This window comes from Arachis hypogaea, chromosome 6 (assembly GCF_003086295.3).
Source record: "Arachis hypogaea cultivar Tifrunner chromosome 6, arahy.Tifrunner.gnm2.J5K5, whole genome shotgun sequence".
Classification (NCBI taxonomy): Eukaryota; Viridiplantae; Streptophyta; class Magnoliopsida; order Fabales; family Fabaceae; genus Arachis; species Arachis hypogaea.
Genome location: NC_092041.1, coordinates 17276689 through 17290779, shown reverse-complemented (window position 1 = coordinate 17290779; position 14091 = coordinate 17276689). Strand labels below are relative to the sequence as shown.

Genomic DNA, 14091 nt, shown 5'->3' with positions numbered 1-14091 from the left:
ACGAATCTCAAAAAAGGCTGCATAGGTATGTTGAAGATGAGCATGCAAAGTCATTGGGGGCTAAGTTTTTCCCCTATATGACCTTGGCTGACAAACTTTGCCGCTTCCCCGATGATGTGAAAATGATAAATGAGGTCAGTCGTGCTGGGACGAGCCAATTCCTGTAGGTACAAATAGTGATTTGTATTTCTTTTTTTTTCTCTATGGTGGTTGTGGTGTGATATTTGTTTTTTTTTTCATAGGTGATTGGTGCCCACATAGTGGCGATTGGTAGAACTCAAGAGCTTGCTCTTGAAAAAGAGAAAAGAAGGTTGCCATCATTGTCGAACTGTCAAGCACTGTGGTAGAGAAGGAGAAAGTTATTGTTGAGTTATCTTCTTCACTAAAACAAAAAGAGACCGAGCTTATTGAGGAAAGGTGCCTTCAGCTTTCTTCTGCTGAAGAGACAAAGACTGTTAAAGATGAGAATGATGAGCAACTGATAGCAAGGGTGAAAGAACTTGAGACCAAAGTTTATGAGGCATTCGCTCAAGATTTTGACCGAGTTGTTTCTCAGGTCAAAGTCTTGTTTCCAGAGGCGGATGTTTTGAAACTTGATGCTACTAAGATTGTTGTGAATGGCGAGCTGGTTGATGATGATGCCATGATTGAGAAAGAAAGTGAGAGCTCTAGCATGGGTGACAAATTAGAATAACTGTAGTTTATTTGTGTTTTGACTTTTGGATGTTTGGTATTTTTGCCTATGATATCGGTTTTGTTTGCTGGACATTTTGAGTATGAAGCTCCGCTCTTTTGTTTGGAAGTACTTAGTATTATTTGTAATTTGACTGTCTTATATTTGATAAGTGTTATGAGAATATCGGTTGATAGAAATAGAAATCTTCACAGAACATATTGCAATATATTGTGCTTTACAAATGGGTTTGTGGCGTCCGGCCTAGTTAAAAACCTCTGAGTAAAACTCAAATATTGGGAAAAACCTCAAAGTGGGAAAAAGTGTATCCTCATCCGCTCTTGTTGTAATATCTCACGATTGATACATCTTTAAAGAAGAAACATTCCAAGTCCCCAAAACTGGTTCCCCTCTAAGTGTTTGCATTTGATAAGCCCCCAATTCGAGGACTTTTGGGACTCAAAATGGGCCCTCCCAGTTTGCTACAAGATTTTCATGTGCAGGAGGTCTTTGTGCTTCTTCTGTTCGTCGAAGGATGAGGTCTCCTTCGTAGGAAACTTCGGAAATGACTTTCCTATTGTGTCTTTTTTCTATAAGTTGCTTCATTGCTTGCTGCTTTATAGCCGATGTTTCTCTTTCTTTTTCTACGAGGTCTAGGTCAGTTGCTCTTGCATATTATGATTGTGATCATATAGTTCGGCTCTTAGAGTTAGGATGCCAATTTCAACAAGTATTAATGCTTCGGCTCTGTAAACCAGTTTGAATGGAGTTTCGCTCGTGGCTGATTGTATAGTTGTATCACAGCTCCAGAGGATTTATGGGATAAGGTCGGCCCATTTCCCTTTTGTGTCATTTAGCTTCTTTTTTATTGCCTTTTCGGCTGTTATGCGTGCTAACGGTTGTGCTTCTATCCATTTTGAAAAGTAGTCTATTGAAACCAAAAGAAATTTTACCTGGCCTGACACTTTCGGGAATGGACCAAGGATATCTAGTCCCCATCTGTGGAATGACCAGCTTACCTCTATACTGTGCAATAATTCGGTTGGTTTTGTTGTAATCGGAGCATTTTTTGACAGTTGTCGCAGCTTAGCTATGCAATCCCTTTTCATTGTCAGCCAATAGTATCCTGTTTGGAGAATTTTAGCTGCTAACGCTCGTCCTCCAATATGGTTTCCGCAAACACCCTGATGTGTTTCTGCCATAACTTCCTCGGCTTCATCTTTGTCGAGACATTTGAGATGTGGTTGTGAGAAGCCACATCGGTATAAATTGTTTGCAATACTTGTATAAAAACTTGCTTTTTGTCGGAAGAGCTGGGGTTTGGCTCGCCCCTCGGAACAGTTCCTTTATTGATATATTTGAGAAATGGTTTTCTCCAGTCTTTTACATGCGTAATGCTCAAGATGCAAGTTTGTTCAAAGCTTGGCTTTTCAAGTGTCAGTTGTGATAGTGTTGTTGTGTGTGTAGTTGACCTAGTGGTTGCTAGTTTAGATAGTATATCTGCTCTAGTGTTTTGCTCCCTATGTACATGGATAATTTCAAACTTATCGAATTTGAAAATGAAATCCTTTGCTATGAGCCAATATTGCTCTAGCAAAGGATCTATTACTTGGAAGTCTCCCTTAACCTGTTGTACGACATGTAGAAAATCACAATAGACTGTGAGTCGAGGTATTTGGAGACTTTGGGTGAGCTTCAATCCTGCCAGCAGAGCTTTGTATTCTGCCTAGTTGTTACTTGTTATGAAAGAAAACTATAGTGATTGTTCTACTATCACCTTCGCTCATTCTTTTAGTAGTATTCCTGTTCCGCTTCCTTCACGGTTTGATGCTCCATCTACATGTAGCTTCCATGTTGGCTCTTCAGGTTGTATCTCAGTAGTAAATTTAGAAACGAAATCCGCTAGTATTTGTGATTTCAAGGTCGGCCTTGACTGGTATTGAATATCAAACTCGGAGAGTTCGATGGACCATTTGATCAACCGTCCAGCTAATTCCGGTTTGGTCAAGATTTGTCCCAAGGGTTGATCCGTTCTAACTATTATTGTGTGGCTTTAGAAGTAGTGTCTTAATCTCCTTGCTGTGGTGATCAAAGCCAAGGCCAGTTGTTCTATCATATCTTTTTTCAACCGATTGTAAGACTCTGCTCATGAAGTATATAGGTCTTTGGACCTTTCCTGTTTCAACCACAAGCACCGAACTTATAGCATGGTTAGAAATTGATAAATATAAATATAATGGTTTATCGATTTCAGGTTTCTGAAGTATTGGTGGTGATGACAGGATGCTTTTCAGCTCAGCAAGAGATTTTTCGCAGTCTTCATTTCATTCGAACTGTTTGCTCTTAGTCATGGTTTGAAAGAAATGATAAGATCGGTTTGTTACTGTGGGTAGAAAGCATGATAACGTTGTCACTCTTCCTGCTAGTTGTTGAATTTCTTTTATCATTTTTGGACTTGTCAAATTTATTATAGCGTCACACTTTTCGGTATTTACTTCAATTACTCGCGAGGTCAGCATAAATTCTAAGAACTTTTCTCATTGAATTTCGAAGGCGCATTTCTCCAAATTTAGCATCATGTTATAAGCTCAGAATCAACCTCATGTTTTATTGAGTTATATTTATTTTGAGTGACAAATCAATGTGAATAGTATCGGTTTGTTATTAATATTTTATACCAATAAATTTAGTTTAAAGAAGATTAAAAATATCATAATTGGTCATAAAAGAATAAAATACTGATATATTTGACCATAAAATATTACAACTAACCTGTAATTATAAAAAATAAATTTTAATAGATAAAATTATCTAAATCTTAAAAGATTATAAAATTTTTTGAATTTACCCCTCTAATCTAATGTAACTAATCTCAAGCGAATCTTAAACTTCATCGCAAAATTCCCATATGCATTCAAAATCTTGGCAAATAATTAAGATCCATTGCAGCTGCTGTCAATGAAAATCAACACAACTCAATATTATCCGAATATGACTTATCCAAGAGAAGAATTTCCATTGAAGATTTGAAGTCCTATATATATAAAAACAGAAACCATCATGGCCCCGCTACAACGATAGTTAAGAGTTGCGATGCAATTATCGAAAAATAGGAACATTTTTCAACGTCGTACTTTGATTCGGGGAAGAACGTGGAAGAGGCAAAACTGCAAACTCATAATTTACTATAATTTTTATTTATTCTTTACAAATAATAAAGTACGCATGTATACTATTTAACTAGCTTACCATCTATTAAGTTGAATATAGTAAAATTCAAACTCGATTTATTCAAAAAACCAGCTCGTTTATCATCTTATTGATGTATAATGTATTAACTAACCAAGTTCAAGTTGATTTACAAATGGGGGATAGATGGATTAGGCTGACATGCATTCACACCCAGTCCTATATATTATACGTATAGACAGATTTTTTTTATTTAATTATTTACATTCGTCAAAACCTTGGAACTTCGAAGTATAACTATAACCAACCCTCCTGTACGAGTCAAACTGTGAAAGAATCATAGGCGTATTTGCTGGTACGGTAGACTCGAGGTAATATTTCCACATTCCACCCTCCACTGACTCCGATCCACAGCTTCAGTCACATCAGTTTTTTCTGGTGTTATGTTCTCTACTATAGTTCTGACGAGTATACAATACTAATTACTAAATAAAGAATTTAAGATATTAATTAATGTTGTTATGTGGCCAATCGAACTCTATAAATCATTAAATTCAGTCAATGCAAGTTTGGAAAAACTAGGTGTCACTACTTCATTGGCTAAGATAAAAATAAATGTGTAACCGACCAACTCGCTTCTGAAAATGAGGAAATAAAAACAAAATGGTTTGGTGCGGTAGAGTTCACAGTTGTTCTCGTAGTCCCTAGAAACCTGTCTACGTTACTGGTGCGTACTGCGCACGGTATGCCATTCATGAAATTGCGATAATGCCATCAGGTCATAGTTTGTTTCAACTCAAGACAACTCACCGTTCTATTAAAGGCCCCAACAAAGGATGGCCCAACATATAAGCTTAGTACACACTTGCTATTCTGAATACTCAACTCATTCTTGTCGTTATTTGTAAATTGCAACAAATCCTTATTATAATAGATATGATTAATGATTAATTGATTACACTTGTATTTAAATAATTGTAAGAAATAGTCACAAAAAAAATAATTGTAAGAAATAAGTAGAGGCGATCATTGGTCCGATCCGATCCGAAAACTTGGCTCGATTTCGAATTTTTTAGGGGCTAATTTAATATGATTTAATCAGGTCTAGTGTTGGGTAAGAGTCTCAAAAATAAACTCTATCATAATTTTGGGTTGGGTTTGAACCATAGTTCGAGTCATCCGAATTCGACCCAGTAGTCCAGTCATCATACACAATTAATATTTTGTGTTCTTAGTGATGGATGATGGCTATTCTTACGTGGAATTTAAGTATTATAAATTTTAATATTTTATGTTATTAGTCATTATAATACTATAAGTTAATGTTTTATGTTTAAAATATATAAAATTTTAGACTCACGCATAATATTGTGTTATTTGTATTGATTTAAATATTTGGTGTTTTTAGACAATATTAATATTGATTATACTTATGCTTTAATTTTAGAGAACAGTTGGTTCTTGTTATATTTTTCTAAGTGAATTTTGCCATGTCAAATAATGGTTGAAATTTATGCTAGTTTACAAGAAGGTAATATTAACAGCCCGATTTTTACTCGATTTTTATCCGATATAATCGTGGTCTGAAAGTGTGTAATTTTTATCGAATTTAGGACCGAATTTGGATCTAACAAATAGGTCTGGTATATATTTTGGGGGTGAATCCATGCCATATCAAATCTAGTTCCACCTGAATCATAAAGACCTCTAAAAATAAGTTATTTTAGTTATCCGCGAAATCTAACTGCAAAATACAAACGGAAATTTACCATGTTTGGAATCGTAAGATTCACTGAAACAAAAAAAAAGGGGAAAAAAAAAGAAAAGAGAAAAGATATATGAAATTAAAAACAAAAATTCGAAGTTAGGTTTGATTTTAATTACCGCAAGCAAGGCAAGGGATTCTCATGACATTGTGACCTTTTTCTTGGTTGGTTGACCATTCAGGCTTGATTGGTGGCATCATAGCTGCAAAAGCGATATTGTACAGCTAGGCAACAAGCACAAAATTTATGACCTGTATTCTACACATTCAATGAGAACACGGTACTATTTGGTATTATAATTTATAAATACGTTTTATCAACTTATCACCTTACACTAATACATCAAATCATTATCTTAGTCGGACAAAAAATCAAACTTTTTCTAATAAATTTCTTAACTTATTTTTTAACTTTAATAAATATAATTTTTTATAGAAAATATAAAACTTAAGATATTTCAATCTTTTTATGTGTAGTGAAAGTTTAATATTTATGCATAAAATCATAATTTAAAGTCATAATATAAGAAATAAAAAATTTATCCCTTAAAAAAAACCAGTAACAAATTCCCTCCATTCTAACATAAATATCTAAAACCTGAATCATACATATTAAAAGACTAGTAAATAAATGTTGATAACGATTACAATTGTATACATAGAAAAAATATTCTTAAGTAAGTAAATATATATAATCCATATTTATTTATTATTATGATTACTTAATAATTTTATTATTATAGTATTAATTTTAAAGAAAGAATGAATATTTTTATTCCCAATTTAGAAAATATTACTTTCAATACAAATAATTTATAACAAGATTTTAGCAATATTCAGTGTCTAAAAATAAACATTTATTTAAAATATTATTGCAAGTATTTTAAAACTAGAAGAAAAAACAATTTGAATAGATGCTTAATCAAAAAAATAAAAATAAGATTCATAGTTACTTAACAAAAAATATACTGAAATAAAAAGTCTAAACTTTTATATAAAATTAATAATAAAAAATATTTATTAAATTAAATTATTATTTAATAATTTTTAATTATCAACCTAATAAAAAGACAACGAATAAAAAGTGAAGTGCAAGGGTAGTAGTAGTATCACATCAAGAAGTACCAATCGTCCGCATCATCCACCATACATGCTCAAAGCACTGGACCTGGTTATAATATTCGTCCCGTGTCAAACTGGCGGCACAAATCTCAAGGCATTCCCCAAAACTATATAATGCCAGCACACAAAAAACAAAATAAACATAAGGAAAAAAAGAAAAAAGGAAAGAGTTAAAAAATAGTGTGAGCGAAATTAAACAAAGGCAATTCTTCAGAGTGGGGAGAGAAGAGAACATGGATGGCGCTTGCTACCTCTCCCTCTCTCTCTTTCTCTCTCTATCTCTAAAAAGAGCAAAGGCCAATAGCTGAAACCCTAGGGTCTCTGTGGATTCCTTTCTTTTTTCTTGAACCACCGAATCGAATTGAATTTGCATTGGATTTCTCTGTAAATGTGCTTGTTGACAACGATTAGGCTTGTCCACCACCGGTAACCAATGCCACCGCCGCCGACGATGAAGAAGATTCGCCGGTGGCAGAGGACTTTGATCCTCGCTCTTCTCTCCCTCTCCGTTGTCGCTCCTCTAATCTTTGTCTCGCACAGGCTCAATTTTCTTACACCCGATGGTACGAGAAAAAAAACTCGCAATTCCGTCTCCCGCAAGCATCTTTGCGTTTCCGACTGCTCATTTCCATTTCCACGTTTTAAGTGACTTGTTGCGTTTCTGTGAATTTCGTTTTCAGGAAGAAGAGATTTTCTCGATGATTTGTCAAGCTTCGTAAGAATCCTTCTCCCCAAGCTGATCAGTGTTATTTCATATTTTAAAATTCTTTTTTATTTTGATGATTGCGTCTCTACTTCATCCTGTTTGGTTGTCTGTAAATAAATCGAGGAAAAGGAGAAATAGTCAAAGAATTTGTTTATTGAATTTAGATTGAAACTGTTCTTGTTTTTTCTTTTTTCTTTGTTTTCTGTTTTTTTTCCGGTGTGATTTAGACTATTCAGTGCCGGTAAGTTGAAAATTTTGCAGACCGACAGCTCAACGGAATTTCTTGGATGTTAATCTGATATATGCGATTAAGTATTTTGACTATAAGTGTTTGTTGCAGGCATACAAGCCAGATCCTTTGAAGTTGAGTGCTATAGAACAGGTAGTGAAAGATTTGCTTAAAAATTTCCCCGTGCTAAGTCTTTCATCTTTTTCCCCCGTGGATTATAGAATGTACATATAACATTTATGCTTGCGATTTTGACCTTTTTTGACCAATTCAGGAAAGTGCTGAAGAGTTAGAAGAACCGAAGCAAGTTGTTTATAAAGAAAATGACTTTGGCGTAGCAATCAGTAACAATTCAGAAAGAACCAATGATTCTGAGGATTCTTTAACTGATGGGAGCAGAAGTAACCTTTTGGAAGTTAATGGTTAGTGTTTTTTGGTGCTCTCTATAATTCTTAAGTCTTTTAGGGCTTCCATGTTATGCCACTCAAGCATTCACCAGTGATGTCACTATTTTCACTGTTTTCAAGTTTCAGAAGTAGATCACCATGAAAGACAAGTAGAGGAAGCTCAGCAGAAAGGATTATCCCTCACTGATGGAGATAAGGTATAATGTTTTATATTAAATATAATTTTAAAAAGAGTCTAATAACTAACTAGAGAAGTAGTTTTTGATAGTCAATTTCAATCAATTTCACTTTTTACTAATTCTTTTGGATTGCTTACTTGAAAAATTGAAGGCCACATGCTTTTAATTTTTTTTTCTTGGACATGTGAGGAAAAGTAACAACAGAAAATATAGATTAAGTGTCGATATAAAATGTTATATAAGCTCATCCATTCTTATTCCCTGCTTCTATGAATTTTGAGGTAATTATTATAACGGCCAAATACTTTCAATGATATTGCAACACGTGATTGGATGCCTATGTGAAAAACTTATGCATGCCTGCCATGCATCAAAATCAAATTATCGAAAATAGCTTATCTATATGCATGCTTGGGATTTTTATTTACATCATTCGATTTCCACTGAGTGTAAACGCTGATTATGATAATTAATCAGATGTGCTACTTTTTTATCAATTGGAAATGGTTACTTAGTTCTATGCTTTCTGTGCTCACTAATCTAATATGAGAATACAGATTTACTCGACTCATTGACTGGTCAATTGTGTAATCACTAGATGTAGAGTGCTTAATTAATTGCTGATCTAGAAATTTGGGTGTAGAAGTTATCAAAAAGCATAGCCTTAGTTTATTTTCAGTCTGAAATTGTAGTTAGATGTTTAGGTTTTCCTTCAACCCTATCAGTTCATCCATAAATGGTTAACTTTATCCACTATTTCGGAGGGGAAGTCTTCATGATTTTGAAAATTTAGTTACTCATGAGTTTACTATGTACCTAGTTAACATATATTATTTATACAAAGAAATGGGAAAAATTTAAATTTTTCTGTAGGAGCTGGCTTTTATAAATGTAGCTAATTGCAATCATGTTTTTAGTAATAGCAAGACCACTTTGATTTTTTCTTTTTTTGCTTCAATATCCATGGCCTGATAGGAGCTAATTTTCCAGTGGATAAAAAAAACCGCAAGAAACTAGTTATAAAGACGATATGTATTGTTGTCTGCTTACTGGGAAAGAAAATAACAGTTTAGTTTTTTTTTTATTTTGTATGAAGTATAAGCAAACTGAAAGCCTTCTATTGCTTTGGAAAAACTAGGACCTAACTTTGTCAACTTTACAATCAACAGGTAAACACATTATGCTTCTATTTCTAAATGTGAGACAATCTCACGATCCTAGTATATTTTAGAAAAGAGACTTGCCTGTCAGATGTCTGAATATAATTATGTCATTTTTGGCTACTCCGTACTTTTAACTAGATGTCAAATCTTCGCTGGAGAGGCAAATGATTTATAAGACAAAGAAATAGCATTCGTTCTTGGTGACAATTATGTGTCTACATGTATTTGCTGAATACATAAATGCAATTGGATATTTATCTTAACAATCTTATATTAATTTGTTGATTTATTATTTTATTTACAGAGGAATTTAAACGAGACAGTTATGCACAATCTGGATATATCCACCAACTCCCAAAGTACAAGAAGTGAGAATATTGAAGTGGGAGATAAGCAATCTGATCGTAAAGCAACTCGCCGCCATCAGAATTCGCGATCTCAATACCGTAAAGTGACAAATCACAAGGTTGAGGAAATAAAGGATCAAATAGTTAGAGCTCGAGCATACTTGAGCTTTGCTCCCCCAGGCAGCAACTCTCACTTGGTCAAGGAGTTGAAACTGCGAATTAAAGACATGGAACGCGTAGCTGGAGAAGCTACCTATGATTCAGATCTGCCAAGGAGGTAAAGACTTCTCTACAACTGCATTTATTTGATGTTCAGTTTATGGTGTGTGAAAACTTGGTGATTTCATGTTCTCTAGTACAAAATTAATGAAGCAGAATGTATTCAGTAAATTTATGTGATATGAACTGTGAAAAGAAAATTGAGTTGTTTTTCAATCTGAAAACAAGTGAAGTTCACAGTGCTTTGCAGAAAATGAGGCACATGGAGGCTTCACTATCTAAAGCCAACCGAGCTTTCCCAGATTGCTCTTCTATGGCTTCTAAGCTCCATGCGATGAATCATAATGTTGAAGAGCAACTTCGTTCTCAGCAACGTCAAGCAACATATCTTGTTCATCTTGCTGCAAGGACCACCCCAAAAGGTCTTCACTGTCTTTCTATGCGGCTAACTGCCGACTACTTTGCACTCGGACCCGAGCAGAGGAAGTTCCCAAATGAAAACAAGTTTAATGATCCAAAACTTTATCACTATGCTGTGTTCTCTGACAATGTTTTGGCATCTGCAGTGGTTGTTAACTCTACTGTCTCTGCTGCTAAGGTAAACCCCTTTTCTTTTTATATAGAATATTGACTGACTATTATCATTTTATTTTTAATTTGGATTCTCTTTGATTTAACTTTGGCTATTATTGATCCTCATACAATTTATGGAAAGGGGAAAATAACCAAAATATAACTAGCAAATTCAAAGTAGGGAAAACTATGCTTCTCTCGTATCTCTTCCATATCAGGCTAAAGTGCTTCTCTGTATTGTAATTAATGTATAAGATATAAAACCTTTTATGTTTGACCATTATCTAACTGTGAAGTTGGTGATTGTAAGATCAAGAAATAAGAATCCACATTTGTGCATGGCACCACTTGTTCTTATTGTCATCCTTCTTGAACCGATGATACATTTTAATTGGCATTTAATTCTCAACTATTTTTATCCAATTTGAAGTTTGACTTTTTGGTGTGATTACCTCAAAGCATTACTTAGTTGTGGGTGCCACAGAATTTTTGAACTTATTGCAGATTCAAGAATCCAAACCAGTGAAAGAACCAAATAGTAGTAGATACTAGATACATATGCTATTTCACAATGGAATGCAACTACTATATCAAATTTCTTTTAAAATACCTACCTAATATTTTGATAGTCAACACCTATATCTGTTCTTCTTCTGCTCTTAAAAGTTGATTGATTTTTTTCCCCTAGAAAATTAATTTCCAGCTTCTGTCCCTGGTTGAAACCCGTCTCTTAACTTGAGAGCATTCTTTCTATTTCCTATTCAGCATAATAATAATGTCATCTATCAATTTATGTAGTTGATTCCCGGATATGGGTATTGTTATTGTTAACCTATATATAATGGCGACAGTGATTGACAATAATAACTTTTAAATGCAGGAGGAGGAGAAAATTGTTTTCCATGTAGTGACCAATTCACTCTACTTTCCTGCAATCTCAATGTGGTTCTTGTTAAACCCTCCTGGCAGTGCCACAGTCCACATACAGAACATGGACAACTTTAAATGGTTATCGAAGTACAGCACCTCCAAGAAATATGATTCTAATGATCCAAGATATACTTCTGAATTGAACTACCTACGTTTCTATCTGCCAGAAATCTTCCCTGCTCTACATAAGATTGTGCTTTTTGATCATGATGTGGTGGTGCAACAAGATCTGAGTGGATTATGGAATGCCAATATGGAAGGAAAAGTAATTGGAGCAGTTCAGACTTGTGAGGAAAGCGAATCTTCATTTCGTAGAATGAATATGCTCATAAACTTTTCAGATCCATTCATTGCAAAGAGGTTTGATGTCAATGCTTGCACATGGGCATTTGGGATGAATTTGTTTGATTTACAGCAGTGGAGGAGACATAATTTAACTGCTGTCTATCACAAATATCTGCAAATGGTATGATTTAGAAAATGTCTTTGTTTTGAAGTTGGCTTTTAGTTTATTCTATTATTATATTTTATTCTCACAGTAACTATTTATATGACCCCCCAACAAATTAAATTTCCTTTCATCAAATTTTCAGGCCTCTAGATTCCTGCATTTAAAGTTTTGCACGTATAAAGTAATTGGGTGTTAAAATGTCATCATTAGCGTCTATTCCTTTGAAATTTGATTGTATGAGTCTCCTTAAAATGTCATCGTTAGAATGCTCATTAAGATTGTTTACCTGAAAGTTAGACTAATATTAGGGGGTCAAGAATTTGATATTCGCATGACATTAAAACAATGATTTTTTGGTGGTTTGAGGTAGACTAGATGAAGAACCAAATTAAATTTCTATCGGTTATGATGCAATGATAGTCTGACGTAATGTGTTTGTCTTGGTGATTGGTTTGCAGGGTTCTAAGAGGCCATTGTTTAACACTGGAAGTCTGCCTTTAGGCTGGCTCACCTTCTATAACAAGACAATGGTTTTGGACAGACGGTGGCAAGTTCTTGGCCTTGGTTCTGATTCTGCTGTTGACGGAAATGAGATTGAGCAGTCTGCTGTTATACATTATGATGGAGTTAGAAAGCCATGGCTGGATATTGCGATGAGAAGATACAAGAACTATTGGACCAAATTTGTGAATTTTGACTGCCCTCTTCTGCAAAGATGCAATCTCCAGGCGTAACCCGAAATCCACAACCGTTGCTTTTTAGTTAACAAGTTAATACTTAGTAGGCACATTCTTTGCCTGCTTCAGTTAATTCTTTGTTCTTGGCAATTCTTCTTGTAAAGCCCCTCACTGCTGATTCAAATTTTCCTCACATATCTCTAGGAGTTTAGCTTTTTTGATAGTGACAATGAAGATAAAATAAGCATTACATAGGTATTTCAGTTGCTTGCAGATGCTGTTGGTTTGTGTACATAATTTATCTCGACCCTCTATTGGGTTTTGCCTATGTTCTTTGATTTCCATTAATTCAAGCGCATACTGTGGGCCTAAGTTATATTTTATTTTGAGGATCAAATTTACATAATTATTGAAAATGAACAACGGTCATTTGGATTGTTCCAACATTGTGTCCAAGTGTTATTTATGTTCGCCAGGTGTTTATGGCTTTAAATATTATCTTATGTTATTTATTCGGGTTAGACTTGCATGGGCGTCAGGAACATTTCTTTTTTCTTATTTTCTTTAGTAATTTTGAAATATAGGACTCATGAATCAGATTACGTGACACGTGGGAAAAAGTTATTGGGTTTTTGCAGATAAGGATATCGAACGAGGGGCTTTCAGTCTATCCAATATCCATGGTGTGTGGTGGAGGGACCGAGTATTACCCGATACTAAATAAATTTTGACAGATTTGGCAATTCATATGAAATAAACTTCCAACGCAAAGTGGAACATCACAGAAGTTAATAGGCATACTCGGTCGGTAATCAAAATCATAATTGAAGAAAAATGGCATCCATCTTTGCTAGCACCACAACTCCATCGATCACCCGCGTAGGTCTCTTGCCCAAGCGGGCTCTCGGGGTTTCATCCTCAACCGTTCTTGGTAAGTTTTTACTTAACCGTCGTTGGAAGATTAGAGTGAGAAACATGCATGTGGAAGTGGTAGATGATTTTTGAAATAATTGTACAGGGTTGCCAGCCATGGGGAAGGTGGGAAGAGTGAGGTGCTCCATGGAGGAGGGAAAGGCTTGTTCACATGATAGCAACTCGAAGATGGGGATGGGGATGGGGGCATCCTTGATGGCAGCTGCTATGGCTGCAAGCATGTCGAGCCCAGCCATGGCTCTTGTGGATGAGAGGCTGAGCACCGAAGGAACAGGGCTTCCATTTGGTCTGAGCAACAACCTCCTTGGTTGGATCCTGTTTGGTGTGTTCGGTCTCATATGGGCTCTCTACTTTGTCTACACCTCTGATCTTGAAGAGGACGAAGAGTCCGGATTGTCTCTCTAAAATAAAATGTTTAAATTCATTATATGCTGCTATTGTTGTGTATTGCTAAACAACCACTTCTGTATCGCTTCCAACTTCTAATATCTTCATTTACTCTTCCTCTCAAACTTTCACATCCCTTCA

The 14091-nt window shown here is 35.0% G+C and overlaps 2 protein-coding genes across 3 annotated transcripts; both read left to right on the top strand.

Moving 5' to 3' along the window:
* The first annotated feature begins 6720 nt into the window (after nt 1-6720).
* On the top strand, nt 6721-13074 carry LOC112696291 (probable galacturonosyltransferase 6). Of its 2 annotated transcripts, none has more exons than XM_025749004.3 (9): nt 6721-7312; nt 7430-7464; nt 7796-7837; nt 7959-8106; nt 8212-8288; nt 9738-10057; nt 10240-10597; nt 11453-11968; nt 12412-13074. In XM_025749004.3, the coding sequence occupies exons 1-9, from the start codon at nt 7183-7185 to the stop codon at nt 12685-12687; spliced, it is 1902 nt and encodes a 633-aa protein (XP_025604789.1). In that variant the 5' UTR covers nt 6721-7182; the 3' UTR covers nt 12688-13074. The 2 variants fall into 2 exon arrangements, with proteins under 2 accessions (XP_025604789.1, XP_025604790.1); XM_025749005.2 differs by having other exon boundaries at nt 6778-7312; nt 8218-8288.
* Nucleotides 13018-14075, top strand: LOC112696294 (photosystem II reaction center W protein, chloroplastic). Its single transcript, XM_025749010.3, has 2 exons — nt 13018-13561; nt 13649-14075. The coding sequence occupies exons 1-2, from the start codon at nt 13465-13467 to the stop codon at nt 13966-13968; spliced, it is 417 nt and encodes a 138-aa protein (XP_025604795.1). The 5' UTR covers nt 13018-13464; the 3' UTR covers nt 13969-14075.
* Nucleotides 14076-14091: the final 16 nt, after the last annotated feature.